The sequence below is a fragment of the Pristis pectinata genome, chromosome 7 (genome assembly GCF_009764475.1).
Source record: "Pristis pectinata isolate sPriPec2 chromosome 7, sPriPec2.1.pri, whole genome shotgun sequence".
Lineage (NCBI taxonomy): Eukaryota > Metazoa > Chordata > Chondrichthyes > Rhinopristiformes > Pristidae > Pristis > Pristis pectinata.
The window spans coordinates 57,805,922-57,833,387 of record NC_067411.1 but is presented as its reverse complement, the minus strand read 5'-3'; the positions used below and the strand labels follow the sequence as shown (position 1 = coordinate 57,833,387).

Genomic DNA, 27,466 nt, shown 5'->3' with positions numbered 1-27,466 from the left:
TGAGAATTAGGTCAGGGATACTACATTTTGCTGTTTTTAGGGGCCTTGGAGAGGCTGACAATATTTCCAGAGCAGTTCCTCCCTACACAGGACCGAAAATCATTACAAGTGGATCTTCTTTTATTGTAGATCAAGTTATTTATTTATTAAATAGTGGCATGAACACCCCTATATCCCAGTGTGGTAAATAAGTAAATGTCACTCATACCCTACAACTTACACTTACTTCAGGGGTGGGCAAATTACTGGAGAAGATTCTTAGAGACAGGAGTTATGGGCATTTAGAGAAACATAGGCTGATTAGGGACAGTCAGCATGGCTTTGTGAGGGGCAGGTCATGCCTCATGAGCTTGACTGAATTCTTTGAGGATGTGACAAAGCACATTGATGAAGGTAGAGCAGTGGATGTGGTGTACATGCATTTTAGTAAGGCATTTGATAGGGTTCCTCATGGAAGGCTTATTCAGAAAGTCAGGAGGCATGGGATCAAAGGAAACTTGGCTGTGTGGATTCAGAATTGGCTCGCCCATAGAAGACAGAGTGGTGGTAGATGGAGCGTATTCTGCCTGGAGGTCGGTGACCAGTGGTGTTCTGCAGGAGTCTGTTCTGGAACTCCTGCTCTTTGTGATTTTTATAAATGACTTGGATGAGGATGTGGAAGGGTCGGTTAGTAAGTTTGCTGATGATACAAAGGTTGGTGGTGGTGTGGATAGTGTAGAAGGTTACTGTAGATTACAACAGGATATTGATAGAATGCAGAGCTGGGCTGAGAAGTGGCAGATGGAGTTCAGCTGGGATAAGTGCGAAGTGATACACTTCGGGAGATCGAATTGGAAGGCAGAATACAAGGTTAATGGCAGGGCTCTTAGCAGTGTGGAGGAACAGAGGGATCTTGGGATCCACGTCCATAGATCCCTCAAGGTTGCCATGCAGGTCAATAGGGTTATTAAGAAGGCGTATAGAGTGTTAGCCTTCGTCTGTAAGGAGTTTGTACGTTCTCCCCGTGTTTGTGTGGGTTTCCTCCGGGTGCTCCGGTTTCCTCCCACATTCCAAAGATGTACAGGTTAGAAGGTTATGGGCATGCTATGTTGGTGCCGGAAGTGTGGCAACACTTGCAGGCTGCCCCCCAAAATCACTATGCGAAAGATGTATTTCATTGTGTGTTTCGATGTACATGTGACTAATAAAGATCTTATCAAGAGCCGCGAGGTGATGTTGCAGCTCTATAGAACTCTGGTCAGACCACACTTGGAGTATTGTGTTCAGTCTGGTTGCCTCATTATAGGAAGGATGTGGAAGCTTTAGAGAGGGTACAGAGGAGATTTACCAGGATGTTGCCTGGATTGGAGAGCATGTCTTATTGAGTAAGCTAGGGCTTTTCTCTTGGGAGAGAAGGAGGATGAGAGGTGATTTGATAGAGGTGTACAAGATGATAAGACGTATAGATTGAGTGGACAGTCAGAGACTTTCTCCCAGTGCGACAATGGCTAATACAAGGGGACACAATTTTAAGGTGATTGGAGGAATGTATAAGGGGGATGTCAGGGGTAAGTTTTTTTACACAGAGAGTGGTGGGTGCGTGGAATGCACTGCCTGCAGAGGTTGTGGGGGCAGATACATTAGGGATGCTTAAGAGACTCTTAGACACATGAATGATAGAAAAATAAGGGGCTATATGGGAGGGAAGGGTTAGATAGATCTTAGAGCAGGATAAAATGTCAGCACAATATTGTGGGCCAAAGGGCCTGTACTGTGCTGTAGTGTTCTATGTAACTAATTATACTTGTGCTGCTAATTTGCTTCAAATTTCATTTACAAAATGGTATTTGAGTAGGGAATGTGATCCTTCATTCTGTTCAAACAAACTCATTAAAGATACTACATTATTCATTATGCAGGCATGGTAGTGTAGCGGTTAGTGTAACGCTTCACAGCGCCAGTGACCCGGGTTCAATTCCAGCCACTGTCTGTAAGGAGTTTGTACATTTTCCCCTTGTCTGCGTGGGTTTCCTCCAGGTGCTCTGGTTTCCTCCCACATTCCAAAGACGTATGGGTTAGGAAGTTGTGGACACGCTATGTTGGTCCCGGAAGTGACACTTGCGGGCTGCCCCCAGAACACTCTATGCAAAAGATGTATTTCACTGTGTGTTTCGATGTACATATGACTAATAAAGATATCTTAATCTTAGTTGTAAATAAAATCACAAGAAATTCATTAGTAATATACAAATAATATATAACCTGTATCTATAAATGCCAACAAACAGCACATGTATCGTCATGTGGGGAAACCAACCAATTAAAATAAATTAAAACCATATCTGTCACTTGAAACAAAAAAATAAACAAGTTGCTCTGAGGTACCATTTTAACAATAATATTTTCATATTGTTATCAATGACAAGGCAGTATTTGTTCTTCATAGAGTTATAGAATCTGACGGTACAGAAATAGGCCCATTGGCCCAACATGACCATGTTGACAATTGTACTTAACTATGCACATTCTATTTACCCACATTTGGTCTGTAGCCTTTATACTTTGGTGGTTCAAGTGCTTGTCCAGATGCTTCTCATGCTTTGTGAGAGTACCTGCCTCCACCATCACCTTAGGCAGCATATTGCAGATTCCAACCTCTTTCCATGTGAGGGAAAAAATCTCCCTCAGATCACTTCTAGACCTAGCTCTCACCTTGTAACTAATCCCACTTGTTTTAGACACCTGCACCGTGAGGAAAAAGATTCTTACTATCCACTCTATTTTCTTCCCTTCATAAATTTGTATATCTCTATCAGGTCATCCCTCAACCTCCTCCACTTAAGGGAGAATGAAACAGTCTGTTCAATCTCTTCTTATAACTGAAATGCTCCAATCCAAACAAAATCCTGGTGAATCTCCTCCACACGCTCTTCAGCACAATCACATCCTTTCAAGAGTTTGGCGACTAGAACTGAACACAACACTCCATGTGTGGCCTAACCAATGGTTTGTAAAGTTGTAACATAACATCCTTGCTCTTGTATTTTATGCCACATCAGACAGATGCAAGCATCCCATATGCTGCCTTCACCACCCCATTTATCTGCTGTCACCTTCAAGGATTTTTGGACTTGTACCCCAAGGTCCCTCTGCTCATTAACACTCCCTAGGGCCCTGTGTCCTACACTTATTTGACCTTCCAAAATGCATCACAGTACTAGACAGGATTTACTGTGCACAATTTTCCAAGTGTGGTCTAACCAATGATGTATACAGCTGCAATATGATTCCCAACTCCATATTCTATTTCCAGCTGATGAATATCATGCTGTAGCCTAAGACGATCCTCCTTTCTATCTACAACACAAATTTTTGTGTCATCTGCAAATGTTCTACCTCTTACATTCATGTCCAAGTTGTTGATGTATATCACAAACATCCTTCGTCCCAGCACCGATCGTTGTGGTACACCACTGGTCACAGATTTCCAATAAGAAAAGCAACCCTTCACCACTATTTTCACCTCTTAATAACAATCCAATTTTGGATCCAATTTACCAGATTGCCTTGGATCCCACAAGTCATAGATTCATTGAGTTATACAGCACAGAAACAGGCCCTTCAGCAGAACTTGTCCATGAGCTGGTCCCATTTGGCCCATTCCTTCCAAACCTTTCCTAAAAATGTACCTGTCCAAATGTCTTTTAAATGCCATAATTTTACCTGCCTCTACCACCTCTTCTGGTGGGTAATTCCATATACCCACCATGCTCTGCGTGGGAAAAATTTGCCCGTCAGGTGATCTTTAAATCTTTCACCTCTCACCTTAAATCTATGCCTTCTTATTTTAGACTCCCCTGCCCTGGGAAAAAGACTTAATATCTGCACCTCTCACAATCTTATAAATCTCTCTAAGGTCATCCCTCAGCCTCCTTTACGCCAGAGAAAATTCTCCCAGTCAATTCAGTCTCTCCTTATGACTCCAGCCCTCCATTCCCAGCAACATCCTTGTGAATCTTTTCTGCACTCTCGCAAGCTTATTCACATACCCTATAGGATGGCGACCAGAATTGCACACAATACTCTGGTCTCACCAACATCTTGTACATGACGTCCCAACTCCTGCACTCAGTGCCCTGACTGATGAAGGTGAGCATGCCATACACCTTCTTCACCATCCTGTCTACCTATATCACCACTTTCAGGCAACCATGCATTTGTACCCCAGGGTGTTTATGTTCTACAACATGCCCCAGGGCCATGCTATTCACTGTATATGTCTTGTCCAGGTTTAACTTCCCAAAATGCATCACTTTGCACTAGTCTGAGTTAAATTATATCTGACATTCCTTTGCCCACTCTCCCAGTTGATCGAGATCCTGTTATAACTTTTGACAGCTGCCTTCACTGTCTGCTACACCAATTTTGGTGTCATCCACGATCTTGTTAATCATGTCATTTATGGTCTCATCCAAATCATTAATACATATGACAAACAACCAGACCCAGACCCAGACCCCTGCAGAACACCACTAATCACAGGCCTTCAAACTGAAAAACAACCCTCCACTAATAACCTCTGCCTCCTACACCAAGCCAATTTGGCTAGCTCACCCTGGATCCCCTATGTTCTAACATTCTGCACCAATCTCCCATGTAGGAACTTTTCAAAAACCTTGCTAAAGTCCATGTAGATAACATCCACCACCCTACCCTCATCAATCCTCTTGGTCACCTCTTCAAAAAAAACTCAGTCAAATTCGTGAGACACGATTTCCCATGCACAAAGCTATGCTGACTATCCCTAATTAGTCATTGCCTTCCCAAATGCAAATAAGCCCGGTCTCTCAGTATCCCTTCCAGTAACTTTCCCACCACTGATGTAAGGTTCACTGGCTTGTAATTCCTTGGCTGGTCCTTGCAGCCATTAAATAAAGGTTCAACATGAGCCATCCTCCAGCCTTGCAGTACCTCACCCGTGGTTAACAAAGATATAAAAATCTCTGTCAGGGCCACAGTAGTTTCTCCCCTTGCTTCCCGCAATGTCCTAAAATACACCTGGTCAGGGTCCAGGGACTTATTCACTTTTATGTGCTTCAAGACTGCCAACACCTCTTTTGTAATGTAAATATGTTTCAGGACATCACTGTTCTCTTCCCTGAACTCACGAGTTTCTATGTCCTCCACGGTAAATGCAGGCAAGAAGTATTCAGCTAATATCTCTCCTATCTCCCATGGATCCACATACTGTATAGATTACCACACTAATCCTCAAGGGGACCTACTCTCTCTCTAGTTACTCTTTTGCTGTTAATATACTAATGGAATCTTTTAGGATTCTCCTTTACATTACCAGGGATATCTCATGTCCCCATTTTTCCCTTTCAATTTCCTTCTTAAGTGTACTCCTACATCCCTTGTACTCCTCAAGCTGCCCAAACCTGACATATGCCCCCTTTTTTCCTGACCAGAGCCACAATATCCCTCATCAGTCAGGGTTCCCTAATCCTACTGGCCTTGCCCTTTACATCAACAGGAACATGCTGGTCCTGAACTCTTCTTATCTCATTTTTAAAAAGCCTCCCACTTGGCAACTCTCTTTACCTCCCAACAGTCTCTCCCTTTTGCAAGTTCTCGTCTCACATTGTGAAAATTAACCTTGCCCCAGTTTAGGACTTTAACTTGTGGACCAGTCCTAACTATTTTAAAACTAACAAAGTTATGGTCACTGGTTCCAAAGTGATTTCCCACTGACATATCAGTACTTGTCCGGCCTCATTTCTGAAGAGGAGATTGAGTGTAGCCCTTTCTTTCGAAGACTTTCCTGGACACTTAACAAATTCTGCGCCATCTATTCCCTTAGCACTATGTCTGTCCCAGTCAATACTAGGGAAGTTAAAATCACGTACTATTACAGCCCTGTTATTCAACCCTAAAGAATCTGGTAACAATTGGGCGGTATGTGAAGGTTTAGGGGCCTGGAATCTGTCAGCACTCAGGAGACCAGGTTTGAGGTGTATCCAAGAATCCTTGTGATGTTGTGGATTGAAATATCCTGGAATGTAGTTTCTGTCTTGACCCAGTTTGAATCTTCATATCTCATTCATTGTTGTTACAAAACAGCACATTTAACACTGTTTCAAGATAGATAATAATACAATAGATAAATCATAAAAATTGAGCTTCAAGTATTAGAGATAACAGAATATTTCTGGTAGCTGTAAGTACATTAATGAATCATGACAATTCCATACCTTAGGAATATTGCATAAAATAGAAAATACTGCACTTAGTAGGGATTATTTTTGTTCTGGTATGACATGGAACTATTCGTCCAAAATTCTGATCTGTTGTTGTATTTGTAGAATGATTACAGCTTTAGGAGAAATAGGAATGATATTATTAAAGGCTCCACCAGATGGCACAGTTTACTATGCTGACTAAATGTAAAGGGTGCTGAATGAATTCTGCACTTTACACTAATTTGTGGTTACAACTTCAGGATCCAGTTGTTGCCCATCCCGAACTGCCACAGAAGTTGGTGGTCAGCCATCTTCTTGAACTGCCACAATCCTGGTGAAGGTACCTTCATAATGCTATTGGGTTGGGTCCAGAGTTTAGACCCAGGGATGACACAGGAACAATATATTTTCAACTCAGAGAAATAAACTCAATGGTAGCACTTGCAATTAAGCCAAGTCATGGATTCAAATCTAAATCCAGAGATAGGAATACATAATGCTGCAGTATCATGGGTGCTGCCTTTTGGGTGAAGCATTACACTGATGCTCTGTTAGCTATCTTCTGGTTGTAAAAGATCCCATGGCACTATTCAAAGAGAAAGGGAGTCTTCCTAGATGACTTGCAGGACTTCATCAATTTAATTGAGACATTATCTCATTGTTTTTTTAGGGGATCTTACTGTGTGCATATTGATTCTCAGGTTTTCTTCATTAAACACTGACTTTATTTCAATAGCGCTTGTTGGCTGTAAATATTTTATGACATCTGAAAATCAAGAAAGGTTCTGTAGGAAACCCATGTTCTTCAAAGTACTTTTTATACATGTAGCTTGTGTCTGCTGTTACGTGATGGATGATGATATTTAATTGCTATTTCCAATGTTTGATTGCTGATGTGGGAGATGTTGCAGAATCCGTCTTTGATGCTAATGGATGAATTTTAAAAAATAAACCAGCACCACTACAATTTTTAGTGTTGAAACTTTTTGGCATATGTGGGATTTTAGGAGCAAAAGGTATTGACAGCAGAATTATATATTCCTTCAAGCATTTAAAGCAGTCTTTCTCACAAAATTAAAATTTCCAGTGTAGCCAAGACTCTGCTGATGGTTCATAATTAATTAGTCTGAGTTTAAAACCTTTCATGTCACCAATGCCAGTAGTCTACCAAAAGTAAGATATTTCCTTAATATCTAAAAGTTCAGCAGTGTCTATCCTGAATGTACTGAGCAGCTGAGCCTCCACAACCCTCTTGGGTAGAGAATTCCTTGAGGTTACACTAGATCTAATGGTTCACCATTATCTGTTCAGTTAGTTACACCCTGAAGAATTCTAATATATTTGTTAAATATGACTTCCCTTTTATAAATCCATGTTTATTCTGCTAAATTCTATTATTATTTTCTAAGTGCCCTTCTTCCACTTCCTTAATTATAAGTTACTGTAGATGTCATAGTTGTCCATTATCTCTCTTCCTCGTTTCTCAGTTGGTTTGGTTACATTTGCTACCTACTAGTCTGTGGAAACTTTTTAAGAATCTATGGAATCTTGGAACTTGACAACCATGATACAAAGCTAGCCGTAGATGTCAACTTTATTAATTTCTCCAATTATAATTTATATTTACTGGTGCTGATTTCACTGAGCTCCTGATTCACTCTAGATCTATAGTTCTCCATTATTTCCAGAATGTTTTCTGTGTCTTCTTTCATGATGACAGACAAGAAAAAATATTTAATTTATCTTCCATTTCCGTATTCTCCAGTATAATTTCTGCAGACTCTTTTAGGGACCTGCATAAAACAGACTGCAAGAGCTTCTGTAAATACCTTCCTTGCTAGTCTACTGTTGTATTCTACTTTCTCTTATTGATGCTTTCATCCTCTTTTGCTGAATTCTGAAGTTTTCCCAATCAGACTTACTTTTTTTTGGCAATATTATGCACCTTTTCCTTTGATCAAATACTTGACGATAGCCACAGATGGAATATCCTGTTGGAATTATTTTGACTTTAAGAGTATATATTACTTGTTAATTAAGTATTAATTATTTAAAAGTAAGCCACTGCATGTTTACTGTCATCCACTTGATGTAGTTTCTGAATATTTCATAGCCAACTCAGGCCTTCCTAGTTTGTTATGTTTCAAGTTCAAGATCCTAGTTTCACATTGACATAAGTCACTTTCCATTTTTATACAAAGCTCTATCAAATTATCACCACTGTTCCCTGAAGGACCTTTTACTAGCAGATCATTAATTAACCTGTACTCATTCAACAATACCAGGTCTAAATAGTCCATTCCCTCATTAGTTTCTCAACTTGCTGATCTAGAAGATCTTACAAACTCCAATGAATTCATCCTCCATACCATTAATACTCATTTGATTTTTTTTTAACATTCCCTATGATTATTATATTACCCTTATTACATACAAGTCTTATCTCCTGACTTATACCATGCCATGCATTAACCCTACTCTTCAGGGACCAAGATACAACTCCCATCAATGTTTTCTGCTCCTTGCTGTTTCTTAGCTCAACCAGACTGATTCTACTACTTGATTTTCTGAGCAAAGATACTTTCTTTTTCCTGCTTTCATTCCATTATTTAATATTAGTGCCACATGACTCCATTTGCATTTTGCTTATTTCTTCTAAAAAATGTTTACAAAAACAGAAAACAGAAAATGCTGGAAACATTCAGCTGGTAAGTCAGTATCTATGGAAAGAGAAACAAAGTTCCTTTACACACAATGAAGGGAAACTCTGTTTCTCTTTCCATGAAGCTCTCTCACCTTCAAAATGGTTTCAGATTTTCAGCATCTGCAGTTTGTTGATCTACGTGAAAGTGAAGTGTCTAGAATATTTAATTCCCAACCATGGTTACTTTGCAACCATGTCACTGTAATGTCTAGTAGATTGTACCTATTTATCTCCAAGAAATTAGATTCACCTTATTTGTTACGAATGCTGTGTCCAATCAAATAATGAGTCTTCAATTTTGTCTTTTTACCTTTTTTCCCTACTCTGATCCTAATTGCCGATATACTCTTATATTTGTACACATGGCCAATTCCCAACAGTCAGGTTATCAGTGCCCATTTTGCTCTCCTGCTTTGTCACCTTGTCATTTCTGTTTAACTTTCTACATTCTCCCCTTCCCAGCAACTTCCATTCCTGATCTAATTAGTTGAAAGCCTTCACTACAACCCCACTAATCACATTCATTAGAACATAAATCCTAGCCAGGTTCAAGTGAAGCTCTCTTTCTGCAGTACTGGTGCCAGTGTTCCATAATTTGAAACCCATTTCTCCCACACTAATCTTTCAACCACACCTTGAATTCCTTGATTGCACTTATGCCGCGCCAGTTCATCTGGCTTAGGTAGTAGTCCAAAAATTATGACCTATGTTGTTCTGCTTTTTTAACCCAGAAGCTAGCTATTCATATTCCTTCCTTCTCTTGTTCTATCCATATTTTTGGATTACATCTGGTTCTTACTCTCCCACTCCATTTTGCTCTTCAGCGCCAAGCAGGTGTCATCAGCTCTGGCACTTTGCAGGCATTAAATTGGTAAATTGGCTTATTATTGCCACATGTACTGAGGTACAGTGAAAAAATTTGTTTTGCATTGCCATCCATACAGATCATTCTATCACATCAGTATGTTGAGGTAGTACAAGGGAAAAGCAGTAGCAGAATGCAGAATAAAGTGTTATAGTTAGCGAGAAAATACAGTCCAGGCAGACAATAAGGTGCAAGGCCATGACGAGGGTAGATTGTGAAGTCAAGAGTCCATCTTATCATACAAGGTGACTCTTCAATAGTCTTAGAACAGCAGGATAAAAGCTGTCCTTGAGCATGGTGGTACATGCTTTCAAGCTTTTGTATTTTATGCCCGATGGGAGGTGGGAGAAGAGGGAATATCCAGGGTGGGTGGGGTCCTTGATTATGTTGGCTGCTTTACCAAGGCAGCAAGAAGTGTAGACAGAGTCCATGGAGGGGAAGCTGGTTTCTGTGAGGTACTGAACTGTGTCCGCAATTCCCTGCAGTTTTTTGCAGTCTTGGGCAGAGCAGTTGCCACACCAAGCTGTGATGTATCCAGATAGGATGTTTCTAAGGAGCATCTATAAAAATTGGTGAGGGTCAAAGGGGGCATGCCAAATTTCTTTAGCCTCCTGAGGAAGTAGAGGCACTGGTACGCTTACTTGGCCGTGACGTCTACGTGGTTGGACCAGGATAGGCTGTTGGTGACGTTCACTCCTAGGAACTTGAGACTAAAGATTTTGAAACTAAAGAATTTGAGACTCAAGCAGGGTGAATATTTGATTGCTGGGCTGAGGCAGCTGGGCAGATGATCTCCAAGAAGTCCATGAGCTCTTGATATTTGTTGGGAGAGAGTCTTAGGTATAGGAGCTCTTTATCTATTCCATCACTCTGCTCAATCATCACAGATCTGTTTATTAACCATACACTTGGCTTGGTTCTATATCCTACAAAACTCTTATCTAATGGAAATGTATTGATCCGTGAAAGCTCCATTCGATCCTGCCTCAATGGCTTTTTGAAGGAAAGAATTCTAGATTTCTGCTACCCTTTTGTTTAATTTCAAGAGTTTGCTCCTTTTTACTGTCATGAGGTGAAATAATCTTCCTGGATCTTCTGTACAGAATCATTTATGACTCTAGAAGATTAACTGGTAATCAGTGTTTAAAGTCAAGGGAATACAAATCAAATTTATCAGGTGGAAGAGTAAGGATGGAAAAATGCCAGACTTTGACAACACATGTAGAGGAGAAGAAGCTTCAGTAATCTGGACAAGGTCAGAAACATAGAAAATAGGAGCAGCCCACTTTGGTTATTATCATAGGGTCATAGGGCATTACAGCACAGATACAGGCCCTTTGGCCCAATGAATCCATGCCGACCACAGTGCCCACCCATTGACCAATTGCACAGATTGGAAACAGGACATTCGGCCCAACTCGTCAACACCCACTAGTGGTTACCCTTCTGTATTAATTTCATCTCCCAGCACTAGGTCCATAGCCTTCTGTGCCACAGCAGTTCAAGTGCTCATCGAGACACTTCTTAAATGCTCTCAGTGACCCAGCTTCAACCACATTTCAGGCAGTCTATTCTAGGTACCACTCTCAGAGTGAAGAAGGTCCCCTCATATCTGCTCTAAATCTCTTACACCTTACCCTAAACAAAGTCAAAGTCGAGTTTATTGTCACATGCACAAGTACATATATGCACAGGTACAATAAAAAACTTACTTGCAGCAGCATCACAGGCACATCAATGGCTCTCTGCAGCCTGGGACTACCTGTCACAATGACAATGTCAATCTTCGTATTCTGTCAACTGCTTCAGTATTCACCAGTGAGAGAGACCTTGATGTTTGTGAGGATGGTGTACAACAGGCTGATACGCTAGAGCATGTCGACATGAGGAAAGAGGATGTGCTGGAACTGCTTCTTCATTCCTAGTTGTATGTATTAATTCTGGCTAAATCCAGATTTTCTGTGAATAATGATTATGTTTGAGAATAAGTAATGCAGTATAACTATTCATTATTGGTACAGTTTCAGTGGGTTACAGCTGGGATCAAAGGTTTTTTCCCTGCATATCCTTCCTCACCAGTTGTCCCTCATCCCCACTTTTGGGTTTCCTTCATCATCTCCTTATAAAGGGTGCCCTCCTGGTCCTTGGACTGCTGCCAAACCAAAACTACTGGCAACAATAATCAGTTACAAAGAAGACAACCTATATAAGGCAAACACCATAACATTTCCAGACATCAAGTGGATAGACCAGTGCAAGTTCAGGAAATTAGTTTTCTGCATGACATGGGATTTTGCCGCAGTGCCAATTAACTAAGAAGGTTTTTAGCAAACATAATTTGTGGTGCAAATGATTGAAAAAAAACTGGAGGGATCCTATTGTACAACTGATATCATTCTAAAACATACAACATTCTTCAACTGCTTTTGTTAGGGCAAATAAAAAAATGTGATTTGTGTAGGGTTAGTGTGAATGGTACTTTGGTGTGAGCTCAATGGGCTGAAAGGCCAGTTTCCCAGCTCTAGGAGTAGGTTATTTGGCCCCTCAGCCCCTGAGCAGCCTCCGCTACTCAACATGTTCATGGCACAAACAACATAGAAGATGGAACAGTACAACACAGGAACAGGCCCTTTGGTCCATGTTTGTGATGAACATGATGCCAAATTAAACTAAATCTCTTCTGCCTGCATATGATCCATATCCCTCCATTCCCTGCATATTGATATTCATACCTAAAAGCGACTTAAACACCACTATCGTATCAGCTTCCACCATTACGCCCGGCAGCCCGTTCCAGGCACCTACCACTTTCTGTGTCAAAAACTTGCCCTGCACATCTCCCTTAAACTTTCCCCCTCTCACCTTAAATGCATGTCCTCTAGTATTTGACATTTCTACCCTGGGAAAAAGATTCTTACTGCCTACCCCATCTATGCCTCTCATACTTTTATAAACTTCTATCAGGTCTCCCCTCAGCCTGTAATGCTCCAGAGAAAACCTAAGTTTGTCCAATCTCTCATTATAGCTCATACCCTCTAATCCAGGCAGCATCCTGATAAACCTCTTCTGTACTCTTTCCAAAGCTTCCACATCTTTCCTGTAATGAGGCGACCAGAATTGCACACAATATTCTAATACAAGTGCAGCCTAACCCAAAGTTTTTATATAGCTGCAACATGACTTCCTTTACTCTTGTACTCGTGCCATATACTTTCTTTGCCACCTTTACTACTGGTGTGGCCACTTTCAGTGAGCTATGGACTTGGACCCCAAGATCCCTCTGTACGTCAATGCTGTTAGGGGTCCTGCCTTTAACTGAACACCTTACCCTTACACTTGACCTCCCAAAGTGCATCACCTCACACTTGTTCAGATTAAACTCCATCTTCCATTTCTCTGCCCATATCTATAACTGATCTATATTCTGTTGTTTCCTTTGGCAACCTTCTTCACCGTCCACAACTCCACCAGTCTTTGTGTCGTCTGCAAACTTACTAACCCATCCATCTACACTTTCATCCAAGTCATTTATATATGTCACAAATAGAGATCCCAGCAGTGATCCCTGCAGAACACCACTGGTCATGGACCTCTAGGCAGAATAACCCCTTTCCACCACTACCCTTTATCTTCTATGGCCTAGCCTATTCTGAATCTAAACTACCAAGTCACTATGGATTCCATGCACTTTAATCTTCTGGATCAGCCTACCATGAGGGACCTTGTCAAATGCCTTACTAATGTCCATGTAGACAAGATCCATTGCCCTGCTCTCATCAATCACTTTTGTCACCTCCTCAAAAAACTCAAGTCAAGTTTGTGAGACATGACCTGCCCAGCACAAAACCATGTTGACTGTCCCTAATCAGGCCATGCCTTTCCAAATACACGTAAGTGCTATCCCCAAGAAATCTCTCCAATAGCTTCCCCACCATGATGTGAGGCTCATCAGCCTATAATTTCCCAGGTTATCCCTATTTCCCTTCTTGAACAAAGGAACAATATTGGTCACTCTCCAGTCCAATGGGACCTTGCCTGTTGCTGATGATGATACAAAGATCTTTGTTAAGGCCCCAGCAATCTCCTCTCTTGCCCCTTTCATTATCTGGGATATATCCCATCAGGCTCTGGGGATATCCACCTTGATGCTCTTCAAGAGGCCTGGCTCCACCTCCTTCTTGATCGCAAAATGTCCTACCCCATTAGCATGCCCTGCACTGCTCTTACTAACCTCCATGTCCTTCTCCTTGGTGAATACTGATGAAAAGTACTCACTCACATCCTCTAACTCCAAGGATAAATTCCCTCCTTTATCCTTGGGTGGTCCTACCCTCTCTCTAGTTGTCCTTTTGTTCTTACTGTAAGTATAAAATGCCTTAGGATTTTCTTTAATCCTACTTGCAAAGGACATTTCATGGCCCCTTTTGGCCCTCCTAATCCTCTGCTTGAGTTTTTTCCTGCTTTCTTTATATTGCTCAAGGTGATTCCCTGTGTGATTTAAGCTTCCCAAACCTTACATATGCTTCCTTTTTCTTTCTGACTAAGTTCACAACCTCTCTCATCATCCAAGATCCCCTTACTTTGCCCTTCTTGTCCTTCCTCCTTAATGGAACCTGCCAGTCCTGAACTCTGATCAGCAAGTGGGTCTTTAAATAACTCCCACATGTCAGATGTGGACTTGCCCGATATCAGTTGCTCCCAATTAACTCCCCCAGCTCCTGTCTAATAAAGTCGTAATTTGCCCTCCCCAATTTAGTATTTTCACACAAGTTACAAACTTAACCTTATTCATAACTAGCTTAAAACTGAAGGAGTTTGTGATCACTGTTCCCTAAATGCTTCCCCACTAAAGTCCAGTCACCTGGCCAGGTTCACTTCCTAAAACAAGGTCCATTTTGGTCCCTCCTCTAGTTGGACTATCCGCATACTGTTCTAAGAAACCCTCTTAGATGCACCTGAGAAATTCTGCCCCATCTCAGCCTCTTGCACTAAGGAAGTCCCAGTTAATATTGGGGAAGTTAAAGTTACCCACTATGACAACCCTGTTGCTTTTACATCTTTCAATAATCTGCCCACGTATCTGTTACTCAATCTCCCAGTGGCTATAGGGAGACCTGTAGTATAATCCCATCAGAGTTATAGAATTTTTCTTACTTTTGAGCTCCACCCATATTGCCTCAGTGAATGAGCCCTCCAGTATGTCCTCTCTGAGTGCAGCTGGGACATTCTCCCTGATTAGTAATGCAACTCCTCCACCTCTTTTACCCCCCCTCTATCACACCTAAAACATTAAAACCCAGGAACATTGAGCTGCCAGTCCTGTCCCTCTTGCAACCAAGTCTTCGTAATGGCCACAACATCATAGTTCCATGTACTGATCCAGCCTCTAAGTTCATCTGCCTTATCCATAATACACCTCGCATTGAAATAAACACACTTCAGTCCATCAATTGCACTGTTCATTAACCTGTCCCTGCCTGTCCTTCCTTTCAAACTTACTGGTCATAACATCTACTCTCCCCTCAATCCCTCCACTTACTGACATGCTGCTCTGCTTCCCAGCCCCCTGCAGCTCTAGTTTAAACCCTCCTGAGTAGCACTAGTGAACCTCCCTGTGAGGATATTGATTCCCCTCCAGTTCAGGTGCAACCCATCCCTTTTGTATAGGTTCCAACTGCCCTGGAAGAGAGCCCAATTGTCCATATATCTGGATCCCTCCGTACTGCACCAGCTCCTTAGCTACCTATTGAACTGCACTAGCTTCCTACTCCTTGCCTCACTAGCACATGGCATGGTTAGTAATCCTGAGATTACAACCCAAGAAGTCCTGCTTTTTAACTTAATACCTAGCTTCCTCAAATTACTTTGCAGAACCTCATCTCCCTTCCTGCCTATGTCATTGGTACCAATATGGACCATGATCACTGGCTGCTCACCCTCCTCTCTCAGAATGTTCTGTGCCTGTTCAGAGACACCCTTGACCCTTGCAACAAGGAGGCAACACACCATCCTGGAGTCTCCCTTGTGGCCACAGAAATGCCTGTCTGTGTCCCTAACTATTGAGTCTCTGATTCACTATTCCTCTTCCTGACTCCAACCTTCCCTGCTGAGACACAGAGCCGGTCATGGTACCACAGACCTGGCTGCTGCTGCTGACCTCTCATCTCCCCCAATGGTGTCCAGAGGTATCTCCTGTACCTCAATACCATATCCTTGCTCTCTCCCCATCCTTCTTGATGTCTTTAGTGGCTAGAAATTTATAATCTTTTAAATATTTTTGGTGATTTGGTTGAGATTGCCTTCTGCAGTGGAGAATTCCACAGTCTGTCAGCCTCTAAATGAAGGAACCTCTGCTCATCCCAGTCCTAAATACCCTACCCAAACCCTGAAACTGTATGATACTCACCTGCTTTTCAATGCGAGGTGCTTTGACTTTTTGTTCCCATTTACTTCAGAGGGCAGTTGACTTTGAGGCCACACCTCTTTCCAAAAACTAAAACCCATAATCCAGCCTGGCATTTGAGAGCAACACCAATGGAATGCTTGTCATTGTTGTGGCCACAGAACAAGTTATGCACTATACATTAGTTGTGTGATTAGTGGGTGTCGAAGGAGCCTCAGAGCATAGTGGAGTGTGTAAATAACTATTATTCAATCTGATAATCTTTACCATTTAATTTTTATTAACTTTGCTCCGTTAAAAGTAAGTACTTTGTTTCATGATATTGGAACAACCCATTATCTCTTTTATTATCCAACTAAAAAGAGTTAACTATGTACCTCAATTATTTCCAGGTACAGGCTGTCCCTGGGTTATGAATGTCTGACTTATGGACACCCCTACATATGAACAAGCTCCCATAATATTATTAAATTTAAAAGTCTGACATACACACATACATTCATTTCTACGAACAGCAGAACTAGTTTCCTCTTTCTTTCCACTTTTACTAATTGCTCTTTCTTATTAGTCTTATGTGCTTTTGATGCCATTCATTACAATTTTTGTGTATTTTCCACCTTGTGGACAAAATCAACTTATAAAAAATCAATTTGTAAAATCCCATTCATTTTCCAGAAATGGCCTGTACTGGATATAGGAAGAATATATTGGCCTTAGAAGGGTGAAGCACAGATTAAGCTGATGCTACCAGGGCTAGAAAGAGTTAAGTGATAAGGAAACCCTGCAAAGACTAGTCATTTATGTCTTTGAATGTAGGAAGTTAATTTACAGTCCTCCTGCAATGTTTGTCTAGGTGCATCTTGGAGTCCAAGTTCCATCTCATGGTTGATTCCTTCACTGGTGTATACAAGGATAGGCCTTAACTAAACATCCAGAAGACAAATGATCCTCTGCTAATTTCCCTCACCACACACCACCAACCCCTTATAAGCATGATTCGCGATAACTGTTTCCCATGATCATGCTTATGTCCCTTTCTCAGTCCATTTCTTTAAAATGCCTCATTAACAATCAGTACTCATGCTCCTTATCATTTGATCAAACTTAACCTGAGTATAGTATTTTGTTTTACACCTCAATCCTCCCACCAGCTCTACTGTGAAAACTGATACCCCTAACTCTTCCCTTGAGCTGACCTGCACAACCCTAATCCTACCTCAACAACAGAACACTACAGACACACGCACTACAGAAATGTGCTGAGTTCCTCCAGCATCATCATGTTTTTCATCTATATTCCAGCATCTGGAGTCCTCTCTTGCACTACCATGGACTTGTCTCTGATTGTGTTTTTTTTGCACTAATGTCTTGTTTTGCACAGTCCTTTATTTATGTCTAATATAATTCATGTATAATTTATGTTATGTGTGTTGTCTGAATCTATGTGCCTGTGATGCTGTTGCAAACAAGATTTTAATTGTACCTGTATTTCACAGTTCTTGTACATATGAATAATAAACTTGACATGACCTGAGTTGAGTTCTGAGGAAGGGTCCCTGACCCAAAGCGTAAACTTGTTTCTCTTTTCACAGATGCTGCTCGACTAGCTAAGTTCTTTCAGCATATCTGTTTTTGTTCCACAAAGGAACCTTGGAACACATGGACCATTTTACAAATCTCAGGAGCCACATTTCAGCGAAGGTGGATGTTGATATTGAAATTCACCACTGCTCCAGTGTGACAGCACAGCCTTTGGCTGACAGAGGAAAAGCATTTTCAAATGCCAAAAACCTGAAACGAAGTACTAAAACTCATGGTTTATTGAGCAGCAGTGATCCCTGACTTCTGGAATGATTTGGAAATGTGGACAACCTACAACAGGCATCTCAAAGCACTGGAGTACCATCAACATTGTGCAGATTCTTTGGAGAATGTGTCGATGAATGTCAGCACGATCAGAGCCAATGCTGAGAGATCATGTTCAACCAGCACTGGGTGACCACATCATCTGCATGCCTGACACAAAGTTTCTGAGACAGGTATTCAACTTTGAGCTCTTGTTACAGCAGTAGATTTCCAGAACAGAGAAAATGCTTCCACAATATCCTCAAAACCTCCTTGAAAGAAAAACTAACCTTCCCACTGAATCACAAAGAGGAGCACCCAAGGAGACATTGAACCCTTTGGTGTCTGTGAGACCAATAAGCAGAAGCCAAGAGCAACCAGTGGAAAAAGCACATAGCCTCCCAACCGTTCCACCTCCCCCATCGAGCAACTCCAAGTCACCTTGCCAACTCCAAGCTGGGGTCTGAAAACCCCACTTTAGCCTGCTCAGAACCCACAAAGTGGATGCAAACTATCTTTGATTCCAGAGTCAGTCTAAGTAAATGAAGGACGAACCTAATTGAGAGTTGAGGTGTTTCAAATAAGTGAATAATTTAGTGGATAGACAGAAACCTTTTTCTCTGATGGAGAAAGCAATATAAAGCAGGCGATGTTGCACAAAGGTCAATCGAACATTTCAAACTTAATAAATTATCTGGTTTTATAAATAAATCACATTTTTTCCAGAGCACTGCTGATTTAGCATGATCTAGTTAATCTAAAATATAATTGAACCCAAAATATCAGGACCTGGCACGAACAAAAGAAACCTTCCTAAGCAGATCATGATGCTATAATCAATCTCTGCCAGGCTCGCTCCATTCTGCTGTTCCCATCATTCAGTCAAAGCACCGGGCTAATCGAGGGATGCCGCAATCTGTTTCTCCAGAACTATCGGGCCAGACCACAAAAGAAAGACGGCACCCAAGGGTGCAGCTCTCTTTCTGCACCAAGCTGCAAGCTGACCGCCACCAGAACCCACTATCACCCACACCACTGGCTCGTTCGTTCTTTGTCTCCTCCAACGTGAACCAATCAGCCCGAGCTCCTCAACTTCTGACCCAATCAGGGCGAAGGAGGGGCGGGGCCATGCGGTGAGAGGCGGGGCTGGGCGGTGGCCCCTATAAAGTCGCCAAGGCGGCAGCCGCGGCTATTGTTCGTAGTGGCAGCGCTTGAGGAGCGGGATAGCGGATAACGGGCAGAGGGACAAGTGTGGGCTGGGCAGGTGAGGCGGGCTGCTGGCGCTTCCACTTATTACCGCATAGAGACTGCAGGACGCCAAAGAGGCGCAAGGGAAAACGGGGCAACTGCCGTGTCCGTTATTCCTGCTCTCTTGTTACGGTGGGGGGAATGAGGGGCGAGTGGGTGGGGTAGGTGCTGGGGGGGGGAGAGAATAAGGGTGAGGTGAGGGGGCAGGCGGTTGTTGTAGGGGTAGGTAATGAGGGGCTGGTTGGTGGGGGAAGAGGTTAGTGAGCAAAGGGGGGAGTGATTCTGTAGAATGAATGGTCATTGAATGGGGTGTAAAGGGCTTCTGCAGGGAGTAGTGCAGTGGGAACTTGGAATGACTGCACATGGTTTGGGGAGGGCTGCTGTGTGGTAGAAGGGGGGATTAGCGTAGCGGGTTGGTGGGGGGAGGAGAGAAAATTCCTTTTGCATCCTTTCCTCTAAGTGTTGCAGGTGAGTAATCGGAATAGCACACGTTTTCTCCTCGAGTCCGTGGGTTTCTTCATTGTAGTTGAATTGACTTTTTTTTAAAGAAAATAATTGTTCTTTAATAGATTGAACTGAAATGGCAGACAAACCGGACTTCAGGGAGGTTGCTTCCTTTGACAAGAGCAAGTTGAAGAAAACCGACACGGAAGTGAAGAACACCCTTCCCACAAAAGAAAGTAGGGGGTCTTTAGACTAACCGCATTTTGGTATCCTCTACCTCGTTTTCCTAAATTGGATTAAAGTTTTACTGATCTGAATTTTTGTTTTCCAGCTATTGATCAGGAAAAGAAGGCAGAGAGCAGCTAGTTTCTGGAATCGCACTCTGTCCATGGTGGAGGGAACCTTTCGGGCTCTTTTTCTTAAAGAAATAAATCCCTGTTTCTTACTGTGAACTGAACTACTGAAGGGCCAGAGCATTGGCTAAGTGGCTGCTGATTCTGAGTCCTTTTGGACCATGGCTGTGAGTTCTCCAGTGTTGTGAAGGAAATGAATAAAAATTCAATTTGTGCATAATGTTGCCTTGTCTTTGCTTTAAACTATAATCCAAGATTATTTTCCATTTTAAAACTTTAAATGGGCAAGAATAGAAAATAACACAAACTGCAATTTGACCCTCGTCTGTGTTTGGGTTAAGTAACCAAAGCCACTTTGATCTTAAGAACTACTTTTGAGTCTGTCATGGTTTACAGGCTGCTTAAGTTGTGGAAAATGAGTTGCTTGCTTTGAGAGCTACTCTTACCTGCAATAGTTTCCCTATCCCATCCCAGGACTGGAATGTTCAGTAGGTCATGGTATCAGTGGGGAGGGAAAATGGCTGATGTTTTGGGTCAAGGACATGTCATCAGAACCAGAAAAGTGAGGGGGAAAATCAAGTATTTTGGATTGCAGTGAGGAGTGGGGTTGACAGAAGAAACTTGTGACTGGGGTGTAGATCAAAGTTGTCATTACTTTATCAAACAGCAGTTGGAGACAAATGATGTGGAAACAATGGTGCAACCACATCTGTATAGTGGGGGGGGGGGGGTCAAAGTGAGATTAAATTCATGGGTCAGAATGCAATGGAGAGTTGGTGACCAGAGATGGTAGTTCTTGTGGACGGAACAGATTCTACAGGGGTGACTCCTTTTGTGCTAATTTCTTCCCAGCTTCACTTGAAGGACTGTGATTGGATAACTGGAAGTGGTGACTTTTGGATGTTGGTTGTGGAGGAATGGGAAGTCATGGTGCAGAGTTCAGAATACTGAAGAAGGTTGGGGTGATGTCTGGTGGAATCCTGTTTGGGGGGGGGGTGGAAGGTAGAACAAGGGGTCCTCCTATTCCTGCTGGGGAGGTTAAAAGCACTAGTGTGAAAAGAGGAAGCATTGAGAACCCTGTCAACTATGGTAGGGGGAAAGTCAAAGGAAAAGAAAGGCACTGGTGTGGAAAATCTAGTCATCAGATATTACAGTGAAACTAGAATGAATTTTGCATTCCATTACTTTAGAAGGCCTTGAGGCAGCAGCAAGACTAACAGCACCTACCGCATTGTTGAGAGAAGGATAAAAGGAGTGTTGGATGGAGTAGATATGTTGAGGGGGGGCTGTTGAAGTCAGTGAGGAGGGTGATTGGGTAAGGGTTTTCTTAACAGAAAATGGTGTGATAAATTGTATAGAAGCTGGGGCAGTGATATCCTCCTGCAGAATGTGGGAGATCATGACTCCAGAAGGGTCCTGACCTGAAATGTTAATTGCCTGCTTTTCTCCATGGATGCTGCCTGGCCTGCTGAGTTCCTCCAGCATCATAGCATTGGATGTGTCCAGCTGCAGTTGGACTTGCTACTAGTATCTGGGATGTGGAAGATCTCTCAGGATGGAAGGGTTCAGGTACTTGAATCATTGGGATTGCTTCTGGGGTACATGGGACTGGTACAAAAAAGATGGGTGACACCTGAGCTGGAAGGGGACCAATATCCTTGCAGGGCAATTTGCTCATGCTACTCAAGACAAAGCTAATTTGGTGGGCTGGGAAACTTGGTAATACTGTCAGGATTTTAACTTTCCTGATATTGACTGGGGTTACCTTAGTATAAGGGGCTGAGGTGGAGTGGAATTTAAGTGAATCCAAGATGATTCTTTGAGACAATATGTAGGTAATCCCACCAGAGAAGGGGCTGTACTTGATCTTGTGTTAAGAAATAAAACTGGGCAAGTGGTTGGTTGGGGATTACTTTAGAAACGGGGACTAGAAACTTTTTCAAGATACCTTAAATAGAAGATTGGTCCCAAGTTAAGATCCTAAATTGGGAAAGGCTGATTTGGATAGCACAAGAAAGGACTGTGGGTGCAGGTGCTTGGAGGTAAAGCAAGTGGGAGTTTTTTTTAAAAAGAGTTAGCAAGATTTCATAGCCAGTATGTTCCAGTGAGGGTTAAAGGAAAAGATAAGATTAAGAAGCCTTGGATGATAAAGGTTATTGAAGGTTCAATCAGGAAAAACAAAATACGATGGGTTTAAGCAATTACAATCAAGCAAGTCTCTTGGGGAATATAGGTGTAGGGGAGTAGTTAAAGAAATTAGGAGAGCACTAAAACAACTATGAAGTATCCTTGAAGTAAGATTAAGGAGAATCCTAAGTCATTCTATAAGTATAATAGAAGCAAGAGTGTAGCTAGGGCAAGAGTGGGTCTTTGAAACTAAAGGGGTAATTTAGTTGTGGAGCCAGGGGATGTGGGTGAGGATCAAAATGAGTACTTCTCATTTGTATTCACCAAGGAGAAGTATGTGGATGATGGTCTGGAGCATGCCAATGTTAAGAAGATGGAGGTGTTGTGTGCCTTGGAATGCTTGAGGGTGGATAAATCTCCAGGGCAAGATGAGATCTATCCCAGATTGCTATGGGAAACAAGGGAGGAGACTGCTGGGGTCAGAGCCACTGGGCAGTAATCATTTAAGGCACTTTACCTTATTTTTCTTTGGTACTGGGGTGATAGTGGTCTTAAAGCAGTGGGAACCTCAGACTGGAGTAGGGAGATGTTTAAAAATGTCTGCAAATACTCCCACCAGCTGATCTGTGAACGTGGCTGGGGACTCCGGCCGGGCCAGGTGCTTTCCATATGTTCATTCTCAGTAAGACTTCTGAAGCCAGCGATGGTGACTGAGGGTACAGGTACATTGGAGGCAGTTGGGGCGGATGTTGTCATTTCATTGACCTTCTGTTTGAAATGTGCAGAGAAAGCATTGAACTTGTCGAGGAAGGATGTGTTGTTGCTGTGATACTGCCTGAGTTCATTTTGTAGCCCGTTTATAGCATTCAAGCCTTGCCACAACTGACGGCTGGTCTGGGACTCTATTTTGGACTGGTTTGTCTCTTGGCACCCCGATAGCTTTACAAGCTATAGACCTAGATTTTCCTGTATAGGTCAAGGGCACCCAATTTTACGATCTAGCTTTATAATCTAGATTTCCTGTATAGGTCAGGGTCACCCAATTTGAACGCCTCAGACCTGGACTTCATTACGGAGTGAATCTCAATTCATCCATGGTTTCCAGATGGGGAACACTCGGATCAATACCTTTGGTACGCAGTCCTTAACACACTTGCTGATGAAATCTGTGACAGCAGTGGTCATACAGTGGAAGGACATATACAATAAAAAGTAAGGCACTAAAGAATGTTGATGAACAGAGAGCCTTGGGGTCCAAGTCCATAAGAATGGCAATACAGGTTGACAGCTTGCCTTTGTAGGTTAGGGCATAGAATATGTGTTGGGACATTATGTTGCAATCTTACAAAAGACCGCACTGGGAGTATTGTATGCAGTTCTGGTCGCCACACTATACGAAGGAAGTGATTGCACTGGAGAGAGTGCAGAGGAGATTCCCCAGGATATTGTCTGGATTGGAGGAATTTAGCTATGGGGAGAGCTTAGATAGGCTAGAGTGAAAGAAGCTGAGGGGTGACCTTATAGAAGTACGTAAGATTATGAGAAGCATAGGTAGTCAAGATCTTTTCCCCGTGTTAGGGGTGACAAAAAAAAGGGCACAGGTTTAAGGTAAGAGGAAGGAGTTTTAAAGGGGATCTGAGAGGTAAGTTTATTTTTAACATAGAGAATGTTTTATATCTGAAACATTTGCCAGAGGAGGTGGTGGAATCAGTTACAATTACAATGCTTACGAGGCATTTAGACTCCCACTTAATTAGGCAAGGCGTTGAAGGATATGGTCCTAATGTGGGCAAATAGTATTAGTGTAGATAGGCAAAAGGTCGGCATGGACATATTGGACCGAAGTGCCTGCTTCTATGCTGTACGACTCTATGACTTAATTCTCACTTTCTCTTGGTCCATATCTGACTCTTCCCTTTCTTGATGATACCTTGGGGAATTTGTTAGCTGCCAATTTCCATTGTGCCATTGACAACCACAGCTAACTTGACTCTATCTCTTATAAGCCCGCTTCTTGTAAGGACTCCATTCCATTCTCCCATCTTCTCTGATGCAACACCTGCCATTTTTCCTCTGACCTTCTCACCATCCAGGAACCCAAATATTCCTTTTAGCTGAGGCAACAATTCATTTTACTTCCAATTTAGTGCATATAATTATGGTCTCCTCTACATGGGCAACCAAACACAAATACGTTGACCACTTTGCAGAACATTCTATTCAATCAGAAAGGCTGACCCTTAGCTGCCAGTCTCTTGTCACTTTAGATAAGATATCTTTATTAGTCACATGTACATCGAAACACACAGTGAAATGCATCTTTTGTGTAGAGTGTTCTGGGGGCAGCCTGCAAGTGTCGCCATGCTTCTGTTGCCAACATAGCATACCCACAACTTCCTAACTTGTATGTCTTTGGAATGTGGGAGGAAGTCCATGCAGGCACAGGGAGAACATACAAACTCCTTACAGACAGTGGCCGGAATTGAACCTGGGTCTCTGGTGCTGTAATAGTGTTACGGTAACCGCTATACCATCGTGCCTGCCATCCTCTTTAATCCTCTATCACATTCAGACCGTGTACTTTGCTGCAACATTGCCAAAAGCAAACATGAGGTGTGGTGTCTCATCTTCCATCTGGGTATGTTGAAACCTTGAAACTTCAATGTTGAATTTAGCAATTTCAGTTAACCACGGACACACAAGAGACTCTGCAGATGCTGGAATCCGGAGCAACACACACAAAGTACTGGAGGAACTCAGCAGGTCAGGCAGCATCTATGGAGGGAAATAAACAGTCAACGTTTCAGGTTGAGATCCTTCATCAGGACTATTGAGTGTTAAGTAACTCAATAGTTAAGTAACTGCTCATAGTTTTCCTTTAAGGCTTTCTCCTAGATGATGCCCCTATGTGTAGGGACCAGAGTCCTGTGTTGGGAACTGGAGCAAAAAACTGCGGATGGCCAAAATACAAGATGAAATCCAAGTGATCCAATACCAGAGAGCATGCATTTAAGGTGAGAGGGGTTAGGTTCAGAAGAGATGTGCGGGATAAGTTTTTTTACTCAGAGAGTGGTGGATGCCTGGAATGTGTTGTCTGATGGGGTGCTGGAGGCAAATTCATTGGGGGCTTTTAAGAGGGGCTTGGATGGGCACATGAATGAGCAGAAAATGGAGGGATTAGTTATGTTGGCATAACATTGTGGGCTGAAGGGCCTGTTCTGTGCTGTACTGTTCTATGTTCTAAAAACAGAAAATGTTGGAAGCATTCAGCAGGTCAAGCAGTCTCAGTGGGAAAGAAACAGTGCCATCTTCTTGGGTCAAGGACTTTTCATCAGGTGACCACTTTTTGTTTCATTCTCTGGTACCTTCCTGTTTCAATTTGTTTTTTTTCTAACTGTCAGTTTTTAAAGTAATTGTTGCTTGGCGACTTTAGTCTGCGTCCCAACAGAGACATTCCGTGTGTTCTCTCCATCTTCACCCCTGCCTGCAGAACTTAAAACATGTTTGTTTTCTCACTTTTCCAGTTCTAATGAAATGCCCTTGACCTGAGAGGATGGCACTATTTCTCTTCCCACTGAGGCTGCTTGACCTGCCAAATGCTTCCAACATTTTCTGTTTTTTTTCTTGGATTTCAGCCATCTGCAGTTTTTTGCTCCAGTTCCCATCACAGGACTCTTGTCCCTGCAGATAGGGGCATCATCTAGGAGAAGGCCTTAAAGGAAAACTATGAGCAGTTACTTAACTATTGAGTTATTTAACACTTAACCTACACAAATTTGGCTTTACGTAAAAAAAAAAATTCCAATTTTTACAAATTTTTATGATACATACATGTACAGTGTTTTCATGCAGTGCATAGAATAGGATAAAAAAGGAACCTACTACCATCAAAGCATAGAATAAATGTGCATATGACTCCAGGGAAACCTAACTTACATAAAATTCAACTTTTGGAATGTCTTCCACAACCAAGCTCTTAGGTAAGTTGGGGACCTTCTGTATTTCAATTTGGTGAGTCACTAGCCTCGATTCTTAGCTGCTCCTAGGGGAATTGTGTATTTAAACCCTGATACAAAAGGTGTAGCCCTGAATGGAGCACTGTCTTAATAACTTTCCTTCAGAACCAACTGTGACCTATCATCTCTTGAATATGTTGTTGCTCTCCGTCTCCAAACCCATTTCTTCTGAAATTCCTATGTCTGTCCTCTCACTGTACAAACTGGCCAAGGCATGGTTACAAATTCCGATGCATTATTTCCCCTTGTTCTCTGCAATGATTGATTCTGATGAATACACCATCTTTCTCTATCACCAGTCTTGGGTCTCAGCAATGTGGTTCTGCTGCTGTTTAATTGAAGCTATTAAGAAAGATACTTGTCTTCCTACCCACAAATCATCTTGAATCCCCAAAATGCTCCTAAAGAGAACTCCATGCAGTCCCTGGAATCTATCTGCTGTTCAATGAGATAAGGGCCATTGTACATTCATTTTACCACCTTGGCTCTATGTCCCTCAATCCCAAGAGCTCAAGCAAAATTCTCCCCTCTCTTCATGGTGAAATGTAATGTGGTCCAAAGACTACCTTAAGTTTTGAAATTTCATCATATTAATTACAAAACCACGTTATATAGTTTGCTGCTTTGGTGGAAGACTTTTCTGAATAATGTCAGGCCCCTTGAGGTTTCCAAATGTCATCCCCTTACTCAAGCAGCTTTCACTGTTAATATCTTCCATATGGTGCGAGAGCAGAAGATTGTGTTTGGGTTACATCAGAGTAAGGGAAAAGTCACATTCAGGACTGGTAAATGAGCTCACTTCATGATTTTACAGCTGTTGACAGTTCAACTAAAAGTCACCAATGAAAAAAAAAATTAATAGCAATATTTTGCATAATTTTTAATTCATCATCACTGTGTACTTGTCAGCATAGCACTTGCTGAAGAAATCAAAATTAAATTGTAAAACAGTATGCATATTTCATTCATTCTCCCCTCCATGGACTCTGTCCATACTTCTTGCTGCCTTGGTAAAGCAACCAGCATAATCAAAGACCCCACCCACCCCGGACATTCTCTCTTCTCCCCTCTCCCATCGGGCAGAAGATGCAAAAGCCTGAAAGCACGTACCAACAGGCTCAAGGGCAGTTTTTATCCTACTGTTATAATACTATTGAATGGTCCCCTAGTCCAATAAAATGGACTCTTGACCTCACAATCTACCTCGTTAGACCTTGCACCTTATTGTCTGCCTGCACTG

The 27,466-nt window shown here is 42.2% G+C and overlaps 1 protein-coding gene across 2 annotated transcripts; it reads left to right on the top strand.

Moving 5' to 3' along the window:
• The first annotated feature begins 19,199 nt into the window (after positions 1-19,199).
• On the top strand, positions 19,200-20,303 carry LOC127572628 (thymosin beta-10). Of its 2 annotated transcripts, none has more exons than XM_052020094.1 (3): positions 19,200-19,302; positions 19,856-19,966; positions 20,062-20,303. In XM_052020094.1, exons 2-3 carry the CDS (start codon positions 19,867-19,869, stop codon positions 20,094-20,096), a joined length of 135 nt encoding a protein of 44 aa, XP_051876054.1. In that variant the 5' UTR covers positions 19,200-19,302; positions 19,856-19,866; the 3' UTR covers positions 20,097-20,303. The 2 variants fall into 2 exon arrangements, with proteins under 2 accessions (XP_051876054.1, XP_051876055.1); XM_052020095.1 differs by lacking the exon at positions 19,200-19,302 and adding an exon at positions 19,613-19,754.
• Positions 20,304-27,466: the final 7,163 nt, after the last annotated feature.